We start from the raw sequence: 27,980 nt of genomic DNA, 5'->3' as shown, positions 1-27,980 counted from the left end.
TGCTACACATCCTGCAGTGCATGGGGCAGCTACACACAAAATGGCAGTAACACACACCATGGAGAATTCTAGAACAGAATATTCAGGCCATTTCCAATGGTCATATTAACTGAGCTATTACTATATTTAATATTATTTTTATTATAGTTTGACACCGTGAAGGGATACTGAAGATATATAAAACATGGCCTTGCCCTCCAGTATCTAGCAATCTAACAGTGGAGAAAAGACTGGTGGATTTAAGTACAGCATTACAGGGATCAGAGATGACTATAATTAAATGAGGACAGAGAGAGCTAACTTCTGCTGGGATTCATGGAAGTGATGTCAAAGCTGGGCCCTCAAGAATGGCTAAGATTTGTTAGGCAGAGGGAATTGTATGATCTTTAATGTAAAGTGGGCAAGTAGAGGCTATGTTCAGGGAACAGCAGCTTGACGATTAAAGTAGATCAGGGTCAGTCATAACTTTGGACATCTCCATTTACGGGGTAGAATGAAGAAGCAGAGTGAGCCAAGCAGACAAAAGGAACAGAGAGAAGGCTAAGAGAAGAAACTTTAGTGCATCTAAAGCCAATGGATAAGAGGATTTTAAAATATTATCTGCTTAGCAATAGTAAATGCTATAGAGAAGGAAAAAGAGATGGGAATGCTCCTGGCTCTGCATCCAGGAGCTGTTTCTGTACAACGTCAGCCCAAGGCAGGAGCCAGGGTTGGAGAACCAGAGGCACGAGTGCCGGCCATTCACTCGCTGTCATACAATGCAGGTTGCAGAAGAAAAGTAGGATGGTCTCTAGAAAGTAAAGTAGGAACAAAAGTCTTTCCTAACATGAAGAAGAAAACTAGTGCTTGTAAGCAGAAGAAAAGGAACCAGAGAAAGACATATTGAAGATGCTGGTGCTGGTTCCAGAACCATAGAGCAAAAGCACAAGTTAGGAGGTTAGCCAGAGATGAGGCAAGGGAGAGAGGTTTATTGGAGACCTTTGATTGAACTAGTATCTTGTAAGTACCTTTGAGTACATATAGTAGGTGAGGAGAGGGAGAGGCTCCAGAGGAAAGCAAAGATAAAGATAAAAAGTTTTGTTATATATGTCACTGAAAAATCATTATGAGCCAGAGAATTTCGTTAATTAAAGGTCACCTTCTACCTAAGTGTTTAATTCAGTAATTTAAAAAGCCTACTTACTGTTCCATTTCTCCCATGCTAGACTGCAGAGCTTGAGGACATACAGAGGGAAGAGTGGCTACTTAGTGACAAGCACCCAGGGACTGGAGGCAAGACTAACTTAATTATTGGGGAGATTAAAACATGTTTATTTTACTTACATGGTTTTTCCCATCTGTCAATTTTTAGAGTACAAGAACAATTTGATCCATATTCACTCCACAGGAATTCATTCTTTTAGCTATAAAGTATATAAATATACCCAACGACACACATAACTTTATTCCTATATGCAACTGGATAACTTACCACTGGGTCATACTCCCAAAGTTGGTTGCCTTTTAGGTGGTGGCATTTGAGCATTGTGACTGGGCCATTAAGTTTGGAGACATCCAAGCAAAGGTCATCTGTTCTAATTTCTTTGTTGGCAGTATAAGAAAAAACCTGAAAAACACGAATGCACACATATATGCTTTAACAGTAAAAGAAATTAGTCAGTGTTTTATATGCCCAATACTCTGGCAGGGAAAAAAACAAGTATTTCAAAATACACAATTTTGTAACTTTATTAATGTAATGGAGAATAAATGACTCAGAAAAACTACCACTAATTTTGCACAGAGAATAAATGACTTTGAGTTCTCCATATACACTGAGTGTAACAAGGGTTGTCATCTGTTGGACTAAAAAGGGCAAAATTAATCTCATGCACAGCAATATAAATACAGTTCTCACAAGGGGCCTTTTACAATGTTTCATTTAAAAATAATCACTGGATTGAAGGCTCCCTTCTCCTAAAGGTCTTTATTATTTTCTCTTTAAAGGTAGGGAAATATTTCCTGAATGATATCATGAGATAAAAAGGGCAGAAGAAATCAAATCTGAAAATTATCCCTTTTATTTTTATTTTTTTATGAGGAGATCAGCCCTGTGCTAACATCTGCCAATCCTCCTCGTTTTTTGCTGAGGAAGACCGGCCCTGGGCTAACATCCGTGCCCATCTTCCTCCACTTTACATGGGAGGCCGCCACAGCATGGCTTGCCAAGCGGTGCGTTGGTGCGCACCCGGGATCTGCGACGCACCCAGGATCCGAACCAGCGAACCCCAGGCCACCGCAGCGGAGCACGCGCGCTTAACCGCTTGCGCCACCGGGCTGGCCCTGAAAATTATCCCTTTTAAAGCTTTATTAAAATACTTACCTGATTACCTCCCATACCGTGACAGTTAAAAATTCCAACTTTTTCGTTCTCTTTTCTAGCCATGTTATCTAAACACTGATTTGTTTCCACATTTCGTATCTACGGGACAATGAAAAATGAAAATATCAGGAGTCAGAGAGGATAACTAGACTAGACATTAAAATCAATCTAAACGTTCCACTACTATAAAACAACCTCATATTCCTGAGGTAAGGGCTCTATGTGTTTGGTGGGGAAGGGGGCAGCGTGGAGACAGGGAATCACTGTCTGGCTATCTAAAATTCTGTGGTCTAGAAAGGTCTTACTGTTTATATATATAATTTTTGTGTTTCAGGGAGAAATCCTTTAAATTCTTATTTCTTTCATTTTTCCAAGCTGTTCTTCTAGGATTTGTATTTAGTTCAATAAGCTCTACTCTGCCTAATAATTTAAAGCAATTTAACAACTCCCTGTGGACACTGTTAACTGCCAAGATAAGGGGCATTACTTTTGATAACTACTCTGATGACTTCTTCGGAGACTCAAGGTGGGTATTTTCTAATCAGAGTTTGGAGTCTGGCTTAACTGGAAGCCTCAGCATGATGTGGTACAAATGCTCTTTTGTTAAATATTTGTTAATTACATAAAAGGAATTTATATCAGTTATCAGAATTAGGAAGAATTTTTAAGCAATGCCCCTTGATACTTTGTTTCCTCTGAACCACTACAGTTTAAAAGCATATGGTAAATTAACAGACATTTGAAAGTCCTAAATCTATTCCCATGGATTGGTATTGTTAGCAAGTAAGCCAGAAGGGAGATGTGTAATAAACTACATCTGTCGTGTCATGTAGATACAAAAAAAAAAGTAACTAATTTTGTGTGTGATAAAGTGGGGGTAAAGTTAAAACCACACATAAGCCATTTATAAGACAATGCATCCACATACCTATTTCAGAGTCTAGCACATAGTAGGCTCAGAAATAGTAACAACCTGCATTGCCACCTTGTTGCTAGTCACCTCCATCTGGCTAGTTCATCAAAACCTTAAACTCAGTTCATGCAAAACAGGATTTTCTAACCTTTTAATGCTAATACTTCCTCATCTCAATATTTTAATATGCCCCTGCTACTCCACCCGACCTTGAGAACTGCTATCTAAAACAAACTTCATTTTCGTTCCTCCGAAAGTTCCCTTTTTCCTGATCTCCCTATTTTTATTAGTAATCCCACAATTTGTCCAACTATGCAAGATGGAAATCCTAGGATCCTTTTTTTCCCAGGTCCAGCACATCATATCCAGCAATTCTTACACCACATAATTAACATCATCTGTTTTATCCATTATTTTAATTCGGAAAACTATTATTCTTATACAGATTTTATAAAAGGTTTTATAGTTAGATACCAATTTGCATAAAACACATCTTTCTGCACTCCAGTGGATAATTAATAAATACTTGATGATCATGGCTATCTTACTTGAAAAAGAAGTTAGTTCAAATTGTAACTAGGTGACTCTTTATCTCATATATTCAAATAAAACAATTATTTTGTTGTACTTTTGAAAAAAATTACAAACTCTCCAGTTCTTTCTTTTTCTCAATTTTTTTCTTTCAAATATACAGGGTAAAGGTTGCTAAAGAAAGGTAACAAATGCCATACGAATACTTAAAGAACCAATATTATCCTCGGTTTCTCTCTCATATGAAATGGCGTTTTGGTTACATAGTTGGTTATCTTTTATCAAAGTCAAAATTAATACAATTCTCTCCAAATGTAACAGGGCTCCCTACTACTCTGTAATTATAATAAATCAACTTTTGTTGTTTTGTTTCCATAACTGATGTTGTTAAAAAATTATAGCAAATAAATTGTACTTACTCTGTACTACGCACTGTACTACAAGTTTTGTATGTTACAGTTAATATCATCCTTACAACATTCCTATGAATAATTCCAGGTTGTATTCTGACATGAGATATCTGAGTCTCCCTTGGGGTTACTACTGACCATCAGATGTTAAAAGGAGAGTTTCTCCAAGGATTGGACACCACTCTTTCCTGCCAACTGTTAGAGTGACGATGAACCTGGATCAGCAAGATGTGGTCAGTGGGGCCCAGTTGAGATGGGTGGTCAGGGACCTGGTTGTGGGCCTCTGCTGGGGCCTGACAGCACTCCTCGAAAATGCAGGGGAGGACTGGAGCGATGCCCTGCACATTTGAGGTGGAGCAGGAACTTCTGAAAGAGGGCAGCTATTGATGTTTTGGTCCCTAGGTAGCTTTGACATTAGAAGGGAGAGAGGATTCTATTTGGCTCAACAAATAGGTGGCATCTTTGTAGCTGAAGAGGACATCTGCTCTCCAGGCTGGTTCTTCTACGCAGTGGATTCTACACAGAAGACATTAAACAGTGTCTTCTAGAGAAGACAGTTTTCAGAGAATGTCGTCCTTCTCCTTGTAGGAATACATGTGGACTACCTCACCTACGAGTGTGTAAGATGATTTCTCAAGGACATGAAAAACCAGGATGACCAGGGGGTGAGTTTTGGGAACAATTTGCCCTTTAAGATGCCAGTTAATAAGTTTGTTTGGTGGGAGTTAACTTTAAAAAGTCTTGGGAGAAAGAAAAAATTAGGAACGAACATATTTTCTAGGGATGTTGAATCAGATGTTCAAAATTTTAATTCTATATATAGCTTTAAGGCTATTTAACCAATTACCAGCTTTCTAGTAAGGTGTGGAAGGTAGAAACAGTGGTGACATACACTTGCGCCAGTGTTTATAATGGGATGCAAATAGGTACTAGAATTGGTTATCCAAAATCTGACACTTGTAAAAAGTCACTGAAAAAACAGCATTTAGAAAATACAGAATGACAAAAAATGTAGGCATGTTATCAGGGAGAAGAAGAAAATACATGAAAGAATTTAAGACTAGTTAATGTAAGCATGTTCAAATCAAATGTCTCCTTTGTTAGATTTCTAAAAGAAAGTAGGAGTAAAACCAAAAAAAAAGTAGGAACCTCCTGACTTATAGGGAGTATTCTGAAGTTCAAGCTAAAGAAAAGATGGGCTAGCTTCTGGTTTCTCCCACTCTACAGAGGATTTTGTCCCATCTTTTGGTATATATACAGTGTGGATTGACAGCAGAATGCTTAGTGGTCTTATTACACTATCAATTCTTTCCGATTTACTCACATTCCAAGTGACATCTTGAGGACTATCTTGGAAAGAGAAATGAGAGATGTCCTCTTGTTTGGTAACATATTTGGGAATCATAAGGATGTCTTGTGGCAACTGAGATTCTAAATTATCAGAGACCCTTAAACTAAAAGACTGATTTGATATGGGAAAAGAAGGGAGCTCTTCCTCATTGGAGTAGATACTCTTGAATATAAATATGATCCTTAACCTAGCAGGAAAATAACTCCTGACAGGATGGTTTGGGAACTTGATATAGAACATCCCTACAAAAGTTGTTTTAAGATGTACCTACTCTAAATTAGTTGAGAGTAAAGATAACCATAGAGGGTATACAGTAGTTATGAGTTTTTAAAACACTGCGTTTGACAAGCAACATGGACATCTCAACTTAGGGCCTTGGCAGGGAGAAATCTGGGAAATGACAGCAAGACAGATGGATAACCTCCTGTGTTGGCTATCTGTGTTAATGTCTCCAGCGCTGTCCAATAGAACTTGCTGTGATGATGGAAATGTTCTATATTTGTGCTGTCCAATATGGAAGCCACTAGCCATATGCGGCTACTGAACACTTCTTTCCCCTTTTACTTCTTGTTACTGAGCACTATATATGTGGCTGGTATGACTGAAGAACTGAGTTTTAAATTTTATTTAATTTTAATTAATTTAAATAGTCAAATGTGGCCAGTAGCTACTACATTGGATGTTCAGGACTAGATGCTGACACACAAGAATAAGTCTTCCATCATTTGTGAGGGGCTACTTGTGAATGATGGGAAACTGTGCAAACATGCTAATGAAGCCAAATTATCACATCCTTGGTGCTCTGTGAAAGGCATGAGGAAGTGCCTGAGTTTGAATCATACTTTCTGGAATTAGTAGAAGTCCTAGGGGATCTAAATGATTTCAAGGGGGAAGGTTAGCAGGCTAATGGTCCTTTTTACAGGATTTGTTTATGACTGAATAATACATCTTTCCTGACAGAGCCAGACTTGCCAACAAGCCAAACAAAAATGGCTGCAGGCACTATATACAACTGTGAGAATGCCAAAGGGTGAGGAGTTAGAAAGTTTTCTATTTGAATGATAGCAATATCTGAACTATGGCGGTCAGGGAGAAATAGCCGCACTTTCAAGGTGTCTGGAGGCGGATGGGTAGGAGAGAGAGCTTAGGGTGTGGGGACATGCAGACCTGGGCCTCACTCTCAACTCTACCATTACTAGCCATGAGACCATGGCAGGTTAGTACTCCAAGACAGTGATTCCCCAAACCATGATCTGAACAACAGTATATGGCCAGATGTTGACACACACTCCACTAAAAAAGGGGTTTTGTGATCAAATATGTTTGGGAAATACAGAGTTAAATTTAAATAGGTTCCTTTACTGAAGGACTTCTCAAAGCCTTATAATACACTGTGACTCTTGGTAGGGTGGGGACTGGTGGTACAGAAGGATATAAGACATAGAAAGCAGCATTTCCCAAACATTTTTGGCCACCAGCCCCACCCCCTCTCCCCCACCCCTTGCCTTTCTAATTGAGCACCTTGAGGGACATGAGACACCAGCATTCTTTAAAACACAGTAATTGGGAAATGTTGCTATAAGAACCTCATTTTTTCATCTGTCAAACACGGATAACAATGTCTCTCCCAGGTTGGCTGAAATCTCTCAGTGAGGTAACACATACAGAGGGCTAGCAGAAACTGACACATAGTAGGCCCACAATGACTGTTGGTTTTCCTTCTTTATCCACGGATCCAGCAACCCATCAACCCCTTTCTCAAGTAGAAACTTAGTTGTACATAGCTATCACTAAAATATTATTTTTGACCATAATTAAAATAATTGTGAATGCAGTCATTCCTGGGAAACAGACAAGAAATTAGAGCCTAAGTTTCTTGGTTTTTACTATAGTCTCCTCTAGAATCTTGGTACCTCTATTAGGGTGGACACTGTAAGCAGTTAAAGGATTTTTGGAATCTAGAATAATGGAATCTGAATTCACTTTTTCACTCTCTGTCATAAGGGAAATATTGGTTAGATATGAGAAAGAGTATGGGTGTCAGTGGTTAACTGCCTGTGTTCAAATCCTGTCCCTCCCATTTTGTGGCTGTGACCTGAGCCATTGTTTAAACTATTTACTTATGCCTCAATTTACTTACCGTGAAGTGGGGATAAGAGCACCTCTATCTCATAGTGATGATGTGAGGATAAAATGAGTTAATATTTGTAAAGCATTCAGATTAGTGCTTGACATAGAATTCATGCTCATTAAATCTTAGGATTATTGGATCTGCTTGGAGAAGCAAATGGTCAGTCCCTAGACTGGCTAAACCATCAAAGGTCCAGATCATTTGCTTTCTGTGGTTGTTGTTTAGAAGATTCATCTCCTGGATTAATTACTATTAGATATCACAATGAAACACATTTATTCAGTTCCAGGTCTTGCAGGAGCTATGACAGTCAGACTTAGCAAAGCCAGAGACTCTAAATTTATACCTTCTAATTTCCCTCTAAAATCCTATGAGCTCAGGTTTCCCTAGACCCTTGAAGTATGACAAAAGATCCCTGAAAGACTAAATTTCAGTCTCTAGTGAAGGCAGGTGGAGCTATGATCACAAGCATAAGATCCCTGGCTGTACCAGAATGACCCCAGCCCCAGAAATCAGAGCTTTAAGCTGGATAGTGTGGCCTGGTATTAAGGGCATACAAGCTTAAGACCAGTTGCTTAGTTAATAAGGCAATAAAAGCAAGCCACAGAAGGTAAACTTTGTTCCTTATACAGAAAGCCAGCTGGCAAGAGGCAGGTAAAAGGCAAGCTTGCCTTGGCAATCACCTACTATGGGTTAAGACAAGCGGCTCTTTGTAATAAGCCTATATTCTGGCCCAGCTAACAATGCCTAGGTGTTGTCCAAATTGGGTTAATTCAAAGGAAAAAAACAACTCCTCATTCTCTATTCTAAAGGCAAGTTATAGGAGGAAGTGCTATAAATTTTCCCATGGCACATCACCCACCCTGGGCCTCTCTTGACTGGAATGCGGCTACAGCAAAGGGAACAGATGCTCATTAACGAGGCAAGAATACCTCAGCATACCCCTCACTTGTTTGAGTGTGAATTCCTCAAATCACAACGAAGTTCTGAGGCAAGGAGCTCAAGTCAACCTGGAAGTAGCCTCCGTAACTACCAAGCACAAACAGGGGAGTCTGTGCTTGCCCTGGCACTGGAGCAAACGAAACCAGCTCAATGGCTCACTCTAACTCACCACCACCTGGCTCCCCTCTGTGATCTATTTGCTCTCCCACATCCTACTTTGCATCTCTTCCTCTTTCCCCAAACCCCCATCACCAGTACCCTCTTTTCACTCTCAGCCGATGATCCATGTTCAACTAAGGAAACAGAAGTCATCAGAGGAGAACTTCCACACACTTCCACCACAAACTACCAGCTTCTATCCCAAATCTACAATTGACCTGCCCTTGTACCCATTCCTCCCACCTTCCTATTGCAACGGATGAACTGTCTTTTCCCCTGGCCCCCACCACTACCTGCACTTGTGCACTGGAGCTCATCGCCTCCCACCTACTAAAGACACAACTCCTACTCTCAGAGGCTTTTTTTAGCATCTTCACATTTTCTCTTTCAGGTCACTTGCATCAGCACGCAGTTTCAACTTAGCAAAAAACAAAGAAAAGCCCCTTCTTTAGCCCCATATTCCCCTCCAGCTACCATCCATTTCTCTCTTCTGCTTTACAACAAAATTTCTTGTAAGACTTGTCCACACTCATGATCTCCCCTTCCTCTTCTCCTGATCTCCCTTGAAGCCATCATGGATTTTGTCCCTACCTGTATCAGTGGGGACCCTCCTGACACAGTGAAATGGAGCCTACTTACAACTTCTCCCTTGCCAATCCAAAGACCAATTCTCAATACTCGTCTCACTCCACTTCTCTGCAATGTTCAAAACAGTGATCACTTCCTCTATCTTGAAACAAGTACTTCACTTAGTCTCTGGGACATCACCTTCTTGGTTCTCCTACTTCAATGGTCACTTTCTCAATCCTTTTGGCTGATTCCTTTTCATCTTCATAATTTCTAAATTCTGGAGTTTCCTATGGTTTGGTCCTCAGTCCTCACCTCTTCATCATCTACATTCACTCCTCCCAAGGTGATTTCATGAAGTTTTGTGGTTTTAAAAACCACTTATATACCGACCACTTCTAACTTTAGATCTCCGTCCCCAACCTCTCGTCCAAGCTGCAGATTTTTAAATGCAATTACCTGCCCAATATCATTGCCTGGATCAAATTTCACATGTCCCAAACTGCACTGTTGAATGCCTTCTGTACCTGCTCTATAGGCTTTCCCATTTCAGTACAGCCAACTTCACTGTCCCAGTTTCTCAAGCTAAATCTTAATATAATCCTTGACTGTTCTTTTCCTTTCACCGATACACCAGCTCTACTCTTGTTCTCATATAGTTTTGCTTGATGTAGCAGACAATCTGATCCTTTTCCAACAAAAGTTTGCTCATATCTCTATGGCTTCCCATCTTACTCAGAATAAAACCCAAAGTCCTTACCATGGCCTACAAACTCTATGTGACTTGACCCTCACTACGTCTTGGCCTTATCTTCTACTACCCTCCCCCACCTTGTTCACTCCATTCTAGACAAACTCTGTGCTGTTTCTGGAACATGCCAAAGTACACTCTTGTCTTAGGACTTTTGTACTTGTTTTTCCCCGTGCCTGGAACACTCTTTCCCCAAAATTCATGTCTTGCTCATTCACTTCCTTAAGATCTCTGCTCAAAATCACCTTATATGAGAGGACTTTTTCAACTACCCTACATAAAACAGCACCACTACTCATGCCCAGTAGTCATTCTCTATCCCCTTTGCCCTTACCATCACCTGATGAGTTATATATTTTTTAAAAAATGTGTCTTCCTCCAGAGACTGTAAGATCCACAAGAGCAGAAACTTTATTTTATTTACTGCTATATTCCCAGTACTTAAAATAGTACCTATCACATAGTTTTGTTGAATAAATGAAAGGAATGAAGAAGTGACAACCTCCTACGGTTTGGGGGTTGACTGTTCCTGAGTGTCAGGAAGATTCAGTCCTGGGATGGGGCCTGGCTGTAGCCCTGTTCATACATATCATCATTTGCTGCTGTGACTTAACAAAACGAAATTTTGTCCTGCTATCAGTTTCTGTCACAGAAAGGTTGAATATTTTTTTCCTATTTGGTTTCATATGCTTTTTAAAAGTCAATTTTACAATTAAAAGTTTATAAAGACTTGCAATGAATTGCAGACTGACCCAGTAAAAACAAAATTCCTTTACTATAAACCAATGCACTTTCATATTTTCTTTTCCAGACTATTAAACAATGGTGGTCATAAGCAGCTAAACTGATTTATAAACCACTACTGGGTTGTGACCAGAAAATTGAAAATCACTGCCTTGACCTAATAAACCGAGGGACCTTGGTAAGTCAGAAGATTATTAAGAAGGGAGATCTGATCGGACTCTATTAGAAAATGTAACATAAGAATTATAGGTATTCCTGAGGGAGAGGAGAGGGAAAGAGGAACAGAGAGCCTATTCAAGGAAATAATAGCTGAAAATTTCCCAAATCTGGGGAAGGAACAGGAAATACCAGTAAGCGAAGCCAACAGGACGCCTATATATATTAACAGACAAAGGCCTTCACCACGACACCTAGCCAGGGTCAACGACAAAGAAACAATATTAAGGGAAGCTAGACAAAAACAAAAAATAACGTACAAAGGAACTCCCATCAGGCTCTCAGCGGATTTCTCAACAGAAACTTTTCAGGCTAGAAGAGACTGGAATGATATATTCAAAATACTAAAAGACAAAAACTTTCAGCCAAGAATACTCTATCCAGCAAAAATATCCTTCAAATATGATGGAGAAATAGTAACTCTCCCAGATAAACAAAAGCTAAGGGAGTTCATGGCCACGAGACCCCCACTACAAGAAATACTCAAGAAGGCCCTCAGGCCTGAAAACAAGAAGAGAAAGGGAACACAAAGCTTGGAGTAAGGAGAAAAGTAGGTAGACAAAATCAGAGAAATAGTAGATCTTTACCGGAATAGGTTAGCAACCACTTAAATACTAAACTCAAAGATCAAAGGAAGAAATTCACCAAAAATAAATTTAACCTCATCACTGTAAACACACAGCCACAACACAAGACAGAATAAGGTATAACAAGAGCAACTTAGAAGGGGAAGAGGAAAGTGACTGAATTGACTTAGTATAAGGAAATAGGAGGCTATCAGATAATGGACTATCTCATACAGAAGATTTTTTGCCCAAACCTCAAGGTAACCACTAAACAAATAATCAAATTAAAACCACATATGATAAACAAAGAGAAAACTAGAAGAATCATAAGACAGAACAACCAAACTGAATTGGCAGTCCAAAACAAATGGGACAAGAAACAAAGGAAATGCAAAAGAACCAGAAAATAAGTGACAAAACAGCAAAATTCAGCCCTCATATTTCAATAATTACCCTAAATGTAAATGGATTGAACTCTCCAATCAAAAGATACAGAGTGGCAGGATGGATTAAAAAGCAAGACCCAACAATATGCTGCCTTCAGGAAACACATCTTAGCACTAAAGACAAGCACAGGCTCAGAGTGAAAGGATGGAAGACAATACTCCAAGCTAATGGCAAACAAAAGAAAGCAGGTGTTGCCATACTCATATCAGACAAAGTAGACTTCAAGATAAAACAGGTTAAGAAAGACAAGAAGGGAAATACATAATGATAAAAGGGACACTCCATCAAGAAGACATATCACTTATAAATATATATGCACCCAACATAGGAGCACCAATGTACATAAAACAACTATTAACAAACCTAAAAGGAGAAATCAACAACAACACAATAATAGTAGGGGATCTTAACACCCCACTTACAGCAATGGATAGATCATCCAGACAAAAAGTTAATAAAGAAATATTAGACTTAAATGAAAAACTGGACGAGATGGACCTAGTAGACATATACAGAGCACTCCACCCAAAAACAGCTGACTACACATTCTTCTCAAGCGCGCATGGAACATTCTCTAGGATAGACCATATGTTGGGAAACAAAGCAAGCCTCAATAAATTTAAGAAGATTGAAATCATAACAAGCATCTTTTCAGACCATAAGGCTATGAAACTGGAAATGAACCAGGAAAAAAAAACTGGGAAAGTGACAAAAATGTGGAGATTAAACAACATGCTACTGAACAACCAATGGATCATTGATGAAATTAAAGGAGAAATCAAAAACTATCTGGAAACAAACGAAAATGATAACATGCCATATCAAACCATATGGGATGCAGCAAAAGCGGTCCTGAGAGGGAAACTCATAGCGATACAAGCCCACCTTAACAAACAAGAAAAAGCCCTAATAGGCAACCTTAAATTACACCTAACAGAACTAGAAAAAGAAGAACAAACAAAGCCCAAAGCCAGCAGAAGGAGAGAAATAATAAAAATCAGAGCAGAAATAAATGATATTGAGACCAAAAAAACAGTAGAAAGGATTAATGAAACAAAGAGTTGGTTCTTCGAGAAGATAAACAAAATAGACAAACCCTTAGCCAGGCTAACTAAGAAAAAAAGAGAAAAGGCTCAAGTAAATAAAATTAGAAATGAAAGAGGAGAAATTACAACGGATACCATGGAAATACAGAGGATTATAAGAGAATACTATGAGAAATTATATGCCAACAAATTGGACAATCTAGAAGAAATGGATAAATTCTTAGACTTATACAACCTCCCAAAATTGAACCAAGAAGAAATGGAGAATCTGAATAGACCAATCACAAGTAAAGAGATTGAAATAGTAATCAAAAACCTCCCAAAAAATAAAAGTCCAGGACCAGATGGCTTCTCCAGTGAATTTTACCAAACATTCAAAGAAGATTTAATACCCATCCTCCTCAAACTATTCCAAAAAATAGAGGAAGATGGAACACTTCCTGAATCATTCTATGAGGCCAACATCACCCTGATACCAAAACCAGACAAAGACAATACAAAGAAAGAAAATTACAGGCCAATATCGCTGATGAACATTGATGCAAAAATCCTCAACAAAATATTGGCAAACCGAATACAACAATATATTAAAAAGATCATACACCATGATCAAGTGGGATTTATACCAGAGACGCAGGGATGGTTCAACATCCGCAAATCAATCAACGTGATACATCACATCAACAAAACAAAGAATAAAAACGACATGATCGTCTCAATAGACGCAGAGAAGGCATTTGACAAGATACAACATCCATTTATGATAAAAACTCTCAATAAAATGGGAATAGAAGGAAAGTACCTCAACATAATAAAGGCCATATATGACAAACCCACAGCTAACATCATACTCAACGGGGAAAGACTGAAAGCCATTCCTCTGAGAACAGGAACGAGGCAGGGCTGCCCACTCTCACCACTCCTGTTCAACATAGTACTGGAGGTTTTGGCCAGAGCAATTAGGCAAGAAAAAGGAATAAAAGGAATCCAAATAGGTAACAAAGAAGTGAAACTCTATTTGCAGATGACATGATTGTATATATAGAAAACCCTAAAGAATCTGTTGGAAAACTGTTAGAAACAATCAACAACTACAGCAAAGTTGCAGGGTACAAAATCAATCTACAAAAATCAGTTGCATTTCTATATGCTAATAATGAACTAACAGAAAGAGAGCTCAAAAAGATAATACCATTTACAATTGCATCAAAAAGAATAAAATACCTAGGAATAAATCTTACCAAGGAGGTGAAGGACCTATACAATGAGAACTACAAGACATTATTGAGGGAAATCCACGATGACATAAAGAAATGGAAAGATATCCCATGCACGTGGATTGGAAGAATAAACATAGTTAAAATGTCTATATTACCTAAAGCAATCTACAGATTCAATGCAATCCCAATCAGAATCCCAATGACATTCTTCACAGAAATAGAAAAAAGAATACTAAAATTTATATGGGGCAACAAAAGACCCCGAATAGCTAAAGAAATCCTAAAGAAAAAGAACAAAGCAGGAGGCATCACAATTCCTGACTTCAAAACATACTACAAAGCAATAGTAATCAAAACAGCATGGTACTGGTACAAAAACAGACACACAGATCAATGGAACAGAATTGAAAGCCCAGAAATAAAACCACACATATACGGACAGCTAATTTTCGACAAAGGTGCTAAGAACATGCAATGGAGAAAGGAAAGTCTCTTCAATAAATGGTGTTGGGAAAACTGGACAGCCACATGCAAAAGAATGAAAGTGGACCATGTGCTATCGCCATTCACAAAAATTAACTCAAAATGGATCAAAGACCTGAAGGTGAGACCTGAAACCATAAAACTCATAGAAGAAAATATAGGCAACACACTATTTGACATTGGTTTTAAAGGAATCTTTTCGGATGACATGCCTACCCAGACTAGGGAAACTAAAGAAAAAATAAACAAGTGGGACTTTATCAGACTAAAGAGCTTTTATAAGACAAATGAAACCAGAATCAAGATGAACAAACAACCAACCAGCTGGGAGAGAATATTTGCAAAACATACATCTGACAAGGGGTTGATCTCCATAATATATATAAAGAACTCACACAATTGAACAACAAAAAAACAAACAACCCGATCAAAAAATGGGCAGAGGAAATGAACAGACACTTCTCCAAGGAAGATATACAGATGGCCAATAGGCACATGAAAAGATGCTCAACATCACTAATCATCAGGGAAATGCAAATCAAAACAACACTAAGATACCACCTCACGCCCGTTAGAATGGCTATAATCACCAAGACAAAAAACAACAAATGTTGGAGAGGATGTGGAGAAACAGGAACCCTCATACACAGCTGGTGGGAATGCAAATTGGTGCAGCCTCTATGGAAAACGGTATGGAGATTCCTCAAAGAATTAAAAATAGAGATGCCCTATGATCCAGCCATCCCACTACTGGGAATCTATCCAACGCACCTGAAATCAACAATCCAAAGAGGCTTATGCACCCCTATGTTCATTGCAGCATTATTCACCATCGCCAAGAAGTGGAAGCAACCTAAGTGTCCCTCGACTGACGATTGGATTAAGAAAATGTGGTACATATATATACAATGGAATACTACTCAGCCATAAAAAAAGACAAAATCGTCCCATTTGCAACAACATGGATGGGCCTGGAGCGTATTATGTTAAGTGAAATAAGCCAGAAAGAGAAAGACAAACACTGTATGATCTCACTCATATGTGGAATATAAACCAACACATGGACAGAGAAAACTGGACTGTGGTTACCCGGGAAGTGGGGGTGGGGGGTGGGCACAAGGGGTGAAGGGAGTCATATATGGGGTGATGGACAAACAAAAATGTACAACCCAAAATTTCACAATGTTAGAAACCATTAAAACATCAATTAAAAAAAAAAAAAGAAGGGAGATCTGGAATCTTTATGGCCCATTGGTTTGGGGTATTATATTGTAGTAAAGAAGAGAAGGAGAAACACTGCTTCTTTGTAGGACATAGCAGCCTAACACTTCTGCCTCAACAACTAGGGGGAAAAACAGTTAAATTGCAAAAGTCCTATTTTTGAGGCTATTGGTGAGCTATGGAAGCAATTAGGATGAGATGAACTATAATTCCAGAGAAGAAAGAGCTCTTCCTGGGTGAGCTGACAATTACCAGTTGTCTTCCTCTGTGAGGGCATGTGCTGATGGTGCAGGCTGAGGACGGGGCATGGACCTAAAGAGAACCTTTTCCCCAGGGAAAGAGCACAGTGGTGTTGGTTATGTGGCGCTAGCATGACAAATTAAAAATTAGAGGAGCCCAAAATGCAAGGCCATTTTCCTGATGGGACATTTGCTGAGCTCTGGGTAGGTAGGAAGCTGGGGCTGGAAAGGCAGAATGAAATTTTCCATGGATTCCCGGTGCTTAGGAGACAAATTCCTGCTAGACAGAAGACCTGCAAAAAATAACAACTGGTCCCCCCACTGAATATGGTTGGAGGCTAAAGTACTATCCTCAAAAAGGGAAAACTTTCAGGGTTGAGACACAGAGACCTCTCCATGCCATTACTCAAAAGCCCTAGAGGACCAGGCCTAAGAAGCATACATGAGCCAGAAGTCAATCAAGCCTTTCTAAAATTGCAACCCAGACCTACCTAGCTCAATCCTCGCTATGGGCTGAACTATGTCCCCCCAAAATTCATATGTTGACATACTAACCCCCAGTACCTCATAATGTGATGTTATTTGGAGACAGGGTCTTTACAGAGGTAATCAAGTTAAAATGAGGTCATTAGGGTGGGCCCTAATCCAATAAGACTGGTGTTCTTAAAAAAAGGGGAAATTCAGAAACAGACACACACACAGGAGAATGCCATATGAAGACGAAGGCAGAGATGGGTGATGCTTCTACACACCAAAGAACACCAAAGATTGTCAGCAAACCACCAGAAGCTAGAGAAAGGCAGAGAACAGATTCTTCCTCACAGACCTCAGAAGAAGAAACCAAATCTGCCCAAACCCTGATCTCAGATTTCTAGTCTTCAGAACTGTGAGACAATAAATTTCTGTTATTTAAGCCACTCAGTTTGTGGTACTTTATTATGGCAGCCCTAGGAAACTAACAGAATCCTTTAGTTGATCAGACCACTGGGCTAAAGGGAAGGACCTATTTGGATTATCCTTATACACAGAACACAGCTTTGGCTGGGAGGTAGACTGGATGGCTATCAACATTCTAGGAATACGGTGGAACGGGGCACAAGAAATGGTTCCTTGTGACCATCCTGGTAGTTATACCAGAAGGTAAGACAGGTCTCTCTCACACCAGACCTTACACTATGGGCACCCAAAAGGATAAAAAGGCCAAACGCCAAAGCACAACTAACTGTGTTAACTAATTATAAGCATTAATAAGCAAATTACTTCAGGTTTCAAGAAAATTTGCTGCTGAATTCAAGAGCAATAACTAAAGGCATCATCAGAAACAACATGCTTACCAACATTCTTTCCAATCTCCCTTCCCAAACTGAGATTTAGAATTCCTAAAGGAAAATAAATGGGTGCTAAAAATACAATTTATTATAAATGGTTTTTCAAGTTTCCTCGTCAGTTCTTTATAATTTATCTTCACTTTGAAGTTGCTCAAGCTTTAATTCAGACACATTAATACTAAGGCATTAGATTTAGGAATATATGGTTTCATCTGAATGGGTCAGTCTGTTAATATAAGAAGTCTATTGAAGACATTAATGTATTGTAACAAGAGACCAACTGTGAAAGGTTAGAGGTAAGACTATTCTTATTTTAATAAAATACATCATAAAAAATTAACAAGATTTCAAGTTATGAGGTAGACTGTGTCAACTAACAAGAACTTTCCCACACTTGAGGTTATGTAATTTTAACATGAAGGTACTCCCCTGTTGGAAGTTTAACCTCTATTGTTTGTGATAAATAAGTGAGAACATAATAACGACATAGAATACATTTTTTTTTTTTTTTTTACCTCTCCCAAAGAGAAATAGTGACGTGGAATCTGAGAATCAGGATAAATATTCTCTAGGTACCAAGAGAAAGGTCTGCATTGGAGTTTGTGTCTTAGACCGAGTCTCGATGATATATCTCCATAATCTACCTTTGTAACACCTGTTAATAGAAATAAGTAACTGAATGATTAATGTTCTATTAGGTAACACAATTCTATTTATATGTTGCATCTAACAAGCCAGATGAATGAGAAAAGTGGTATCACTTTGGTGATATGTGACCATACAAGTGATACACCATAAATCCACCTCCCAAAGTATAAAACAAGGAAATATATTAGTGTTTTTCAAAGAAAAATTAAATTTATGTGAGAATGATATACATACTAATAATATTACACATAAATATAAGTTACATGGGATCAAAAAACTTTAATATGTGTTAAGGCAAAAACAAAACAAGATCTATTTTGCCCAAGTATTAAACAGAGCAATTGTTTCCAGTCAGGTTTCTCTTACACAACTCACTGAATTGTGCACCCTGCCACTTGACAGTCATGTGGTAATTAAAAAATGAAGATAGAAGGCTAACAATGTTAGGCAGATTTACAGCTAACGAAACAGCTGTTCCCACAAAACTCTGAAGAACAGGGAAAAGTTCCTGGAGAGAAGTCCCTTGAGGCATGCTATAGGCCCCTGAACTGGCCTTGAAATACTGGACACTTGCATACAAATGTTAAATGTTGCAGTTAGGTTAAAAAAAAAAGGAACATGGATAACACCTGGGTTAACATTAAATTTTGCAATACTGACTTAATTTATTACTATTAATAATATATTATGCTAGGCATTCTGCTAAGCACTTTCTATACTGTGTATGATTTCATTTATTCCTTACAATGACCTATGGAGGAAGGTGTTTCGCCTCTGCTCAAAGCTTCTTTTCCACTCCTTCTTACCTGTGCTCAGAATGCATTAGGATCAGGAACAAGAAGTTAGTCCTGTATTTCTAATGCAAAATAATGCTAACCTGGAGAAATTATATAGAAGAAATTCTTGAATTCATCCATCCACACTTCTGCAAGTCGTCTGTTATTTTTATTGATAATCTGCCCTGTGCCTCCTGGAAACGTGTAAGGTGTAGCTTTCCGAAACACATGTCCAACATGTGAGCAAGTAACAATCTCCAAAGTTCCTCCACACTGCCAAATCTGAAAACAATAGCAAAGATGACCAGTTTTAAACACTGATAGTTAAAAAAGAATAGTTCTCAACTATTGAGTGTCATAGTTGGAATTTCACAGAATCAAGGGTGTAGAGTGGAGCTCCTGCTATGCAGTCACAAAGCCAGTGCTTCCTCAGGAGCAAACCTTTCTCTAATTTTTGGTCTGATCAAACCAGAAGTTGAAGGTTAAATTCAGAAAAGATAGGTTAAAGGCTCAATACAGAAAAACATGGGGTCTAGAGCAGTAGTTTTCTAACTGCAGGCCATGACTCATAAAAGGATCATAAATTCAAATTTGATGAATTGCAACCAGAACTTGCTAACAAGGACATAACTGTTTCATGAAATGTTTGCATTTTGTGTGTTGTGTGTGTATAACATGTAATGTATTTATTAATATGGTTCATGGTCAAAAAACTCTGACCATGGAGAATTCAGACCGAGTCGTACCTGTTTCTTCTCCAAACTTATGTCATAGCCTGTACATTAAACAGAACCTAGGAATCTAAACTGGATCTCTCACGAGTTACTCAGTGAGACAGTGATAATATGCTTTGTTGTCTTTGTGAGAATAAAAACAAAAAAGGGGTAAAAGAAAGACAGATCATCAAGTATGGTTTCGTATCTTTAATTTAATGAAATTATCCTTCTGCTCCTTTCAAAATATATTTTTCCGTAAGTTCAAAATCTATTAACTATTTACAATTAAAACACATTCTGAAAAGTTTTGATTTTGTTAAATACTCAGTGTGTCTACTTTAACATTTTCCCAGGATCATAAAATGATACAGCTGGAAAGGATCTCCAAGATGATCCTGAGTCTAAACCTCTCCTTTCATAAGAGGGCAAACTGATCCACTGGGAACAAAGTGAGCTGGCCGACTTAGATTACAGCGCAGTTCAGTGTGGTTTCCACTATAAGCTATGTGTCTAAAGTTGATTATTTTCAGAAATACACTGTCATTTAAATAACATGCTGATTTTAAGACTTAAGGTCAACTGGGTTAAATCAACTTAGAGTAACTTCAGAATTCTTTTGCCTTTTTCTTTGCATTGAAAAATATAAAGCTGGTAAAGTGGCCAGGTTTTATGTAAGAGAGATCAATTTTCACACCAGAAGGACAAAGCATATTACAGAAAGTGAAATTACATTTTTGGCAATTAAGTACCAAAGTAGCATATACAGACTACGTGTTATTTTTTGTTTATTTTTAGAGCTTGAATTACTTCTTTGAAAATAACAGAAATTACAAACAACTAGGGAATCTTGTATAAGTTTTATAGGTAGACTAATAACTGAATTATTTGCTTAGAATAGTTTATAATGAACCCTTAATAGTATCACCAAACTTTTTATGGACTGAAGGCTCTGAAGTCTGATTAAACTCATATTAAATTCACTTTTTATTTTTTATTTAGAGATAACATGATTAAAGTATATCTATATTTGAGGTTAAATAGAAGATTACTTTTTTCAAAGGGAACTTACCCTAAAGGAAATTTCTAGGTTTTCTCCTCCCCAAATATCCATTCCAGCATCATATGTTCCAATTTCCTGAAAGTAATCTCTGTCTATTGAAAAAAGGCCTCCTGCCATTGTGGGTGTTCTGAAATTCAATCATAATACTATACCGTTAATTGTAACAATTTAAAATTTACAGTTTTTGTTTTTAAAAGTAGTTTTATAACTGTTTATAACTACAGAATAAATGCTTATTCTCACAATCTTCAGAAACCTTCATAGGCCCCCAGGGGCTTTCTTTGTTTTTATGCTATGTTATTTGGTCCTCAGACATAACCTGCACCCCAGTCATGCTGTCACACCTTCTGCCTGGACATCCTTCTCTGCCCATCCCAAGGGCTCTTCCTGTCTTTAGTACCTTTCTTGGTTCTCGGGTCATGACTGAGCTTTGACCTCGAACTCCTTAAACTGAAGCTATTTCTAGTAATCCTCTCCATCTGACCGTGCACCTACTCCATAGTTCCTAGCAACTATAAATGCAGTTGACTATATATTAACCAATTAGACTCACGTTAGCAACTCTAACATGGCAGGTGCTAAAGGGTGGCAAATACTGCCAAGACATAAGATTAAACAGGATGAAAACAATGTGGCCCTTTGCTTATTCCTAATAGGAACCTTTAAGGAAAGGAAGCGATGAAGTACAGACTAAAATCAATACCCTCCTAAGGGGATCATCATCCTGACCAAGTGTGGTATATTTTCTGCAAAAGAGGAGCCCAATTCATCAAAACACAGCCCAGGTATGCCGAGTGGGCAGCAGTCGGTGGAATTAAAACAAAGAAATGATAATGTAGGAGGATTTAAATAAACAAATACCATTCAAATATTTGATTTTCTTGAAGGATGAATATGGAGGAAAAACAGACTCCAACTAGGAGAAAATAATTAAGTTTCAGGGACAGAGGACAGTACGGAGATGATATTTTAGGAACCACCACCTCTGTAACCCTAAAAGGTACTCATTCCATACCCTAGTGAGGGTGGCAGCATTTGCTTCTCCTACAGAAATAGTTGCTTCCAGAAAAAAGTGAAGACTTATTTTGATTTTAGAAGAGAAAAAGAATGAGAAAGTCTAATATATCTTAGGAGTCAAAGGAAATAGGCCAACACCCAGAGTTATCATTTAATACAGGGGGGTTTCTTGACCTAAGTTTTGGGATATCTCTATATTTCCTAGAATTGTATGCTAAATCTTCTGTTTACACAAGTGCATTTTTTCCCCCTTAGAGAAAACTCATAGCTTTTATCAGATTTTTTCAAAGAAGTCCATCATCTACGAAATGTTTAGGAACCCTTGGGTTAGATGGTGATTTGAAATGTCAGCAAAAGAGTGGAAAAGTCCTTTCACTAGGAAAAGACTCAGCCCGGCTAGGGGTAAGAGCATAGAATTAGTGAAATCTCTCTTCACCTTTGCCAGAACTGGACTTGAATTCAAGGGAAAGTAAATCTGAGAAGCACAGGATAGGAGACAGCTAAAAAACTTGGTTCTGAAAGAACTCTCAAAAGCAGCAGGCTGATGCAACAGGAGTAAATCCTAGGATGCCTCAGACAGCTCAAGGTCTCAATTTAAAGGTTCTGAATAGTGTGAACTTTTTCTCCCTTTCTAAAAAAAATCTATATATGACCAAATGTAGAACAAAAGAAAAATCAGAAATGCATTAATGGAAATACTTTTTTATACTTTTGTCAATTCTAGTTATGTTTATATTTGAAACAAGCTTTTCTAACCTTATCAGTCAGTAACTATCATTCAGACAGTACAAGTCTGAATTTAAAATCTTATATTTTGGTGCAAGGACCCAGTCTTAGGTATTATTTTCACATATTGACACTTACAATTAATTAAGGGACAGTTTGATGTAACTTAAATATTATCCTTAACAACTAAATTAAAGCACAAATCTGACTTACAGATTTACAAAATGTTTTTCATATAGGAATGAAAGAACAAATGCATGCCACCATCATCTCTCATGTGCACCAGATTATATAAATGAAAAATTCTAATTTTATTAATTGATCAGAGGAAAAGAATCCCTCTTTAAAATAACGATGTTAACTACATATATGGCGCACAAATGCTTCATGTTTCACAAAATACACTTATAATCCTTTCAATGTAATTCCCAAAGTTTCACAATCCTCTGCCAGTAACACTTTAGGGAAAATGTCTGACAACTTAATTACCTGACAGGAAGAGTCCGATCACCTTTCCTTCTGTCCATTTCTCTTTGAGGAACGGGATACCAGCGAAAATTGAGCTTCCAATTGAATCCACCATAGGTCATATCAGAGCCTGCCATGTACTCAAAAGTATCATCACTGATGACATCAATAATAGGACATACCACTGTTCTCCTAAAATCATAAAAGCAAATTAAAAAATCTTTTGGGCCGGCCCCGTGGCTTGGCGGTTAAGTGCGTGCGCTTCGCTACTGGTGGCCCGGGTTCGGATCCTGGGCGCGCACCAATGCATCGCTTCTCCGGCCATGCTGAGGCCGCGTCCCACATATAGCAACTGGAGGGATGTGCAACTATGACATACGGCTATCTACTGGAGCTTTGGGGAAAAAAAACGAGGAGGATTGGCAATAGATGTTAGCTCAGAGCCAGTATTCCTCAGCAAAAAGAGGAGGATAAGCATGGATGTTAGCTCAGGGCTGATCTTCCTCACACACACACACAAAATAAATAAATAAAATAAAAAATCTTTTAAAATTTTCCATGTTGAACTATGTAACAATTCTATACTAAGTGTTTTTATTTCTTTTATTATTTATTTATTTTTATTGAGGTAACATTGGCTTATAACATTATATAAATTTCAGGTGTAGATCATTATATTTCAACTTCTGTATAGACTACATCCTGTTCACCATTAATAGTCTAGTTTCCATCCATCACCATACAAATGTCCCCCTTTATCCCTTTTGCTCTCCCTTAAGGAGAGACTCCCTTGTCGTACCCCCTTACTCCCTGCCCCTCTGGTAGCCACCAATCTATGCTCTGTATCTATGTGTTTACTTGTTGTTGCTCTTGTTTTTGTTAAATCTTCCACATATGAGTGAATTCATATGGTATTTGGCTTTCTTTGTCTGATTTATTTCGCTCAACATAATACCTTCAAGGTCCATCCATGTTGTTGCAAATGGCAAGATTTCATCTTTTTTTTTACAGCATATGCAAAAGAATGAAAGTAAGCCACTATCTTACACCACACACAAAAATTAACTCAAAATGGATTAAAGACTTGAATGTAACACCTGAAACCATGAAACTCCCAGAAAAAAATAGGCAGTACACTCTTTGACATCAGTCTTAGCAATATCTTTTTGAATGTGTCTCCTCAGACAAGGGAATCAAAAGGAAAAATGAATAAATGGAACTACATCAAACTAAAAAGCTCCTGCACGGCAAAACAAACCATCAACAAAACGAAAGACAACCTAATTGGGAGAAGATAAATGCAAATCATATATCTGATAAGTGGTTAATATCCAAAATATACAAAGAACTCATACAGCTCAAGAAAAAAAACCCAAACGACTCAATTAAAAAATGGGCAGAGGATCTGAACAGACATTTTTCATTTTTCCAAAGAAGATATACAGATGGCCAATAGGCACATGAAGAGATGTTCAACATCACTGATTATTAGGGAAAGGCAAATCAAAACCACAATGAGATACCACCTCATGCCCATCAGAATGGCTGTTATTAACAGGACAAGAAATAGGGGCTGGCCCAGTGGTGCAGTGGTTAAGTGCGTGAGCACTCTGCTTTGGCGGCCTAGGGTCCGCAGGTTTGGATCCTGGGTGCGCACCAATGCACTGCTTGTCAAGCCATGCTGTGGCGGCATCCCATATCGAGTAGAGGAAGATGGGCACGGATGTTAGCCCAGGGCCAATCTTCCTTAACATAAAAGAGGAGGATTGGCATCGGATGTTAGTTCAGGGCTAATCTTCCTCTCACACACACACAAAAAGGACAAGAAATAACAAGTGTTGGAGAGGATGTAGAGAAAAGGGAACCCTCATACAGGTAGGAATGTAAACTGATGCAGGCACTATTGAAAACAGTATGGAGATTCCTCAAAAAGTTAAAAAGAGAGCTACCAAGTGATCCAGCTATTCCACTTTTCTGAATATTTATCCAAAGAACACGAAAACACTAATTCAAAAAGATATATGCATCTCTATGTTCACTGCAGTATTATTCACAACAGGCAAGACTTGGAAACAACCTAAGTGCCCATCAATGAATGAATGGATAGAGATGTGGTATATATATAAAATGGAATATTAAGTATTTTTAAAATAAACTATACTCTATAATGTTAAAGACAATGGTGAAAAAATTTCCTGCTATATCCTACCAAACTAGCATAGTTATTTATCATATTTATTTATAACTTTTTGATAACTTTCCATCCTTTTTCGTTTACATATCTGCCACACGTAAAAGTACCTCAAATATTTCTACAGCTTTAAAAAATACCACTTTTAATGACTACATATTTAATAATTTCAAGCTAATAATTTTCTTAATAAACAACTCTTGGACATTTGTGTTCCTTATACTTTTTTGCTATTAAGATACAGGGTGAACATGTTCATATACATAATATTTCGCTTTTGCTTTAAAAGTAAACTTCCAGGAATGAGATTACTGAATTAAAGGAAGGAACTTTTTTGTGGCACTTTCCTTTACTGCTTTCCAAAACTATTATATGTATAGGTATATATTTGTCCCTGCAGCTTCCCTATAATGCTATCAACTATGGATACTATTTTCTTACAGTTTTGCCAATATAATAATGTTAAATGGTATCTCAGGATTTTTAACAATTATATTTTCTACCTATTAGAAAGGGTATTTTTCCTGCAGGTTTGTATTTCTTCATACAAATTGTCTGATCATACACATTTAAAATTTTTTCTACTGGTACTGTGATTTTTTTTAATAAACCTAAAAACTCACCCTTCTAAGCAAAGGTGTCCTACTCACAGCCTTCGGCAACCACATTTTTGAGTATGTGATATCCTTCCCATCCAATTGGTGTCTTATTTAAGAAATCTTTCCCTACTCCAAAAGCATAAAGATATTCTCCTATATTGTCTTCAAAAAGAATTACATTTTGCTTTTCATGTTTGTTTTTAATCCTCATGGAATTGGTTTTGGGTATGATATACAGTAAGTATCCAACTTCATTTCTTTTCCTTATGGATAACCAATTGTTCCAGCACTATTTATCTAATGGTCCTTTTTCCTTCTGCTGTGCCTGCTCTGTCATAAATCAAGTGCCTGCTCTCTCATAAATCAAGTTTCCATATAAACACGGGGTAGTTTCTAGACACTACTCTGTTTTACTAGTCTATTTGTGAATTCCTGCATCAATATGTCACTGCCAAAATTAATATAGTTAAGTCTATATCTGGTAGTGGAAGCCCAGTTGTACCTGACTCCTCTTCTTCAGCAGTATTTTGGCAATTTTTTTAAAAATATGCATTTCCATATAAATGTTAGAGTCAGCCAGTTTCTCCAAGAAAATTCTGTTGAGATTTCAATTGGAAATGCATTGAATTTATAGATCAATGTGGGGAGAACTGATATTTTTATATTTACTTTCTATCCATGAACGTTATCCTTCTCTCCACTTGGATTATTTTCCAGTAAATTTCAACAGTTTTCTATTTCATGCATCTTTTGTTAAACATATTCCCAATTACAGCCTATGATTTCCATTGCTATTATAAATGGTATAATTTCTTTTTCTTTTTACTTTATATCTTCTAATGATCCCTTGCTGGTGTGGAGAAGGCAACTGACTTTTTTTTTTTTCCTTTTATTTTATTGAGGTCATATTGGTTTATAACATTGTGTCAATTTCAGGTGTACATTATTATATTTCAGCTTCTGTAATAGACTACATTGTGTTCACCACCAATAGTCTAGTTGGCAACTGACTTTTCTATAGTGATCTTATGTTTGGCAACGTTGCTAAATTCTTATTATTTCTACTATTTTTTGTATATATTATTTTTCCTCTTTAAAAAAACACATTATCTGCAATTGACAGCACTTGTTTTTTTTCCTTTCCAATCCTTATACCCTTTATTCATTTCTTGGATTATTGCAAAACCTAAGGCTTCTAACAATACTAACAGTAGTAATTCAGGGCATTCTTATCTTGCTCCATATCTTTCAATATTTCTCCATTAAGATGATTTTGCTTGCTAAGGACTGTTTTTTTTTTTCAGCTATCTTTTCTCAGATTAGTAAATTTCCATTCTATAATAGTTTGCTAAGTATTTTTAATCATAAATAGATGTTCATTTTAATCATAAATGAACACTTTTTTTCTGTATCTACTGAAGTGATCAGAATTTTAATGATAGGGTTTTCATATATTTTCAGAAATATGTTAATGGGGTGTAAATATGTTAATACAGTGTATTATGTGAACTGGTTTTGTAATATTAATTAGTCATGATATATTATATTATATATACTACATAAATATATATAGATAAAATTTTTTTCCCCTCCCACTTGCTCAGTTTGCTGGTATTGTGAGATTTTTTATTAGCGTTCATGAGTGGTTTTGAGTAATTTTCTACATTCTTCTTTTCTGGTTTTCCTATCAAGGTTATACTAGTCTCATAAAAAGAGTCCAGTTGGTTCCCTCTTTTTCTATATTCTGTTTATGAATTCTTAGGGAAGATTTGTTTCCCCTCCTCCACCCCATTCCAAGGTTGAAACAGTCAAGTTTTCTTTGGTGTGGTGGGATTTATTTCTCATTCTCACTTACACTGAGGTACAGATGTCAAGATCGTAGCTTTACACAGGTGTTTGTTATTCACCTTCCAACCTTAGGCATGGCCTAGGGCTTGTCTCCTGTCCTCCCATCTGCTTGTCTATCAAGGCAAAAAGCTCAGTGTCCCCTAAGTTCAGCAGAAACCCTACAAGTGAAAGCTGGCTTTTGTGTTTGGACTGCTCACTTGTTCTCACTTCATTTTGAGATCTGCAAAATTTCTTAGTCTGGTGCCAATTCAGTGATGCGTTTAAAAATGTGTTTTGTATTTTATCTAGCATTTTAGCTTTTTCA

The 27,980-nt window shown here is 37.5% G+C and overlaps 1 protein-coding gene across 3 annotated transcripts in view; it reads right to left on the bottom strand.

Annotated features, from left to right (window-relative positions):
• Window positions 1–27,980, bottom strand: part of GALNT1 (polypeptide N-acetylgalactosaminyltransferase 1) — a 135,004-nt gene that overhangs the window by 3,561 nt on the left and 103,463 nt on the right. For all 3 annotated transcript variants that reach the window (XM_058557001.1, XM_058556997.1, XM_058556998.1), the window contains 6 exons: window positions 23,060–23,230; window positions 20,837–20,954; window positions 19,153–19,333; window positions 18,143–18,282; window positions 2,363–2,461; window positions 1,472–1,606 (listed from right to left, as the gene is read on the bottom strand). In XM_058557001.1, coding sequence (XP_058412984.1) covers window positions 1,472–1,606; window positions 2,363–2,461; window positions 18,143–18,282; window positions 19,153–19,333; window positions 20,837–20,954; window positions 23,060–23,230 — 844 coding nt within the window. The remainder of the gene's footprint in view (window positions 1–1,471; window positions 1,607–2,362; window positions 2,462–18,142; window positions 18,283–19,152; window positions 19,334–20,836; window positions 20,955–23,059; window positions 23,231–27,980) is intronic.

Source organism: Diceros bicornis, chromosome 16 (genome assembly GCF_020826845.1).
Source record: "Diceros bicornis minor isolate mBicDic1 chromosome 16, mDicBic1.mat.cur, whole genome shotgun sequence".
In the NCBI taxonomy this organism is placed as follows: Eukaryota; Metazoa; Chordata; class Mammalia; order Perissodactyla; family Rhinocerotidae; genus Diceros; species Diceros bicornis.
Note: the sequence above shows the minus strand (reverse complement) of the source record. Positions and strands in the feature narration are given on the sequence as shown.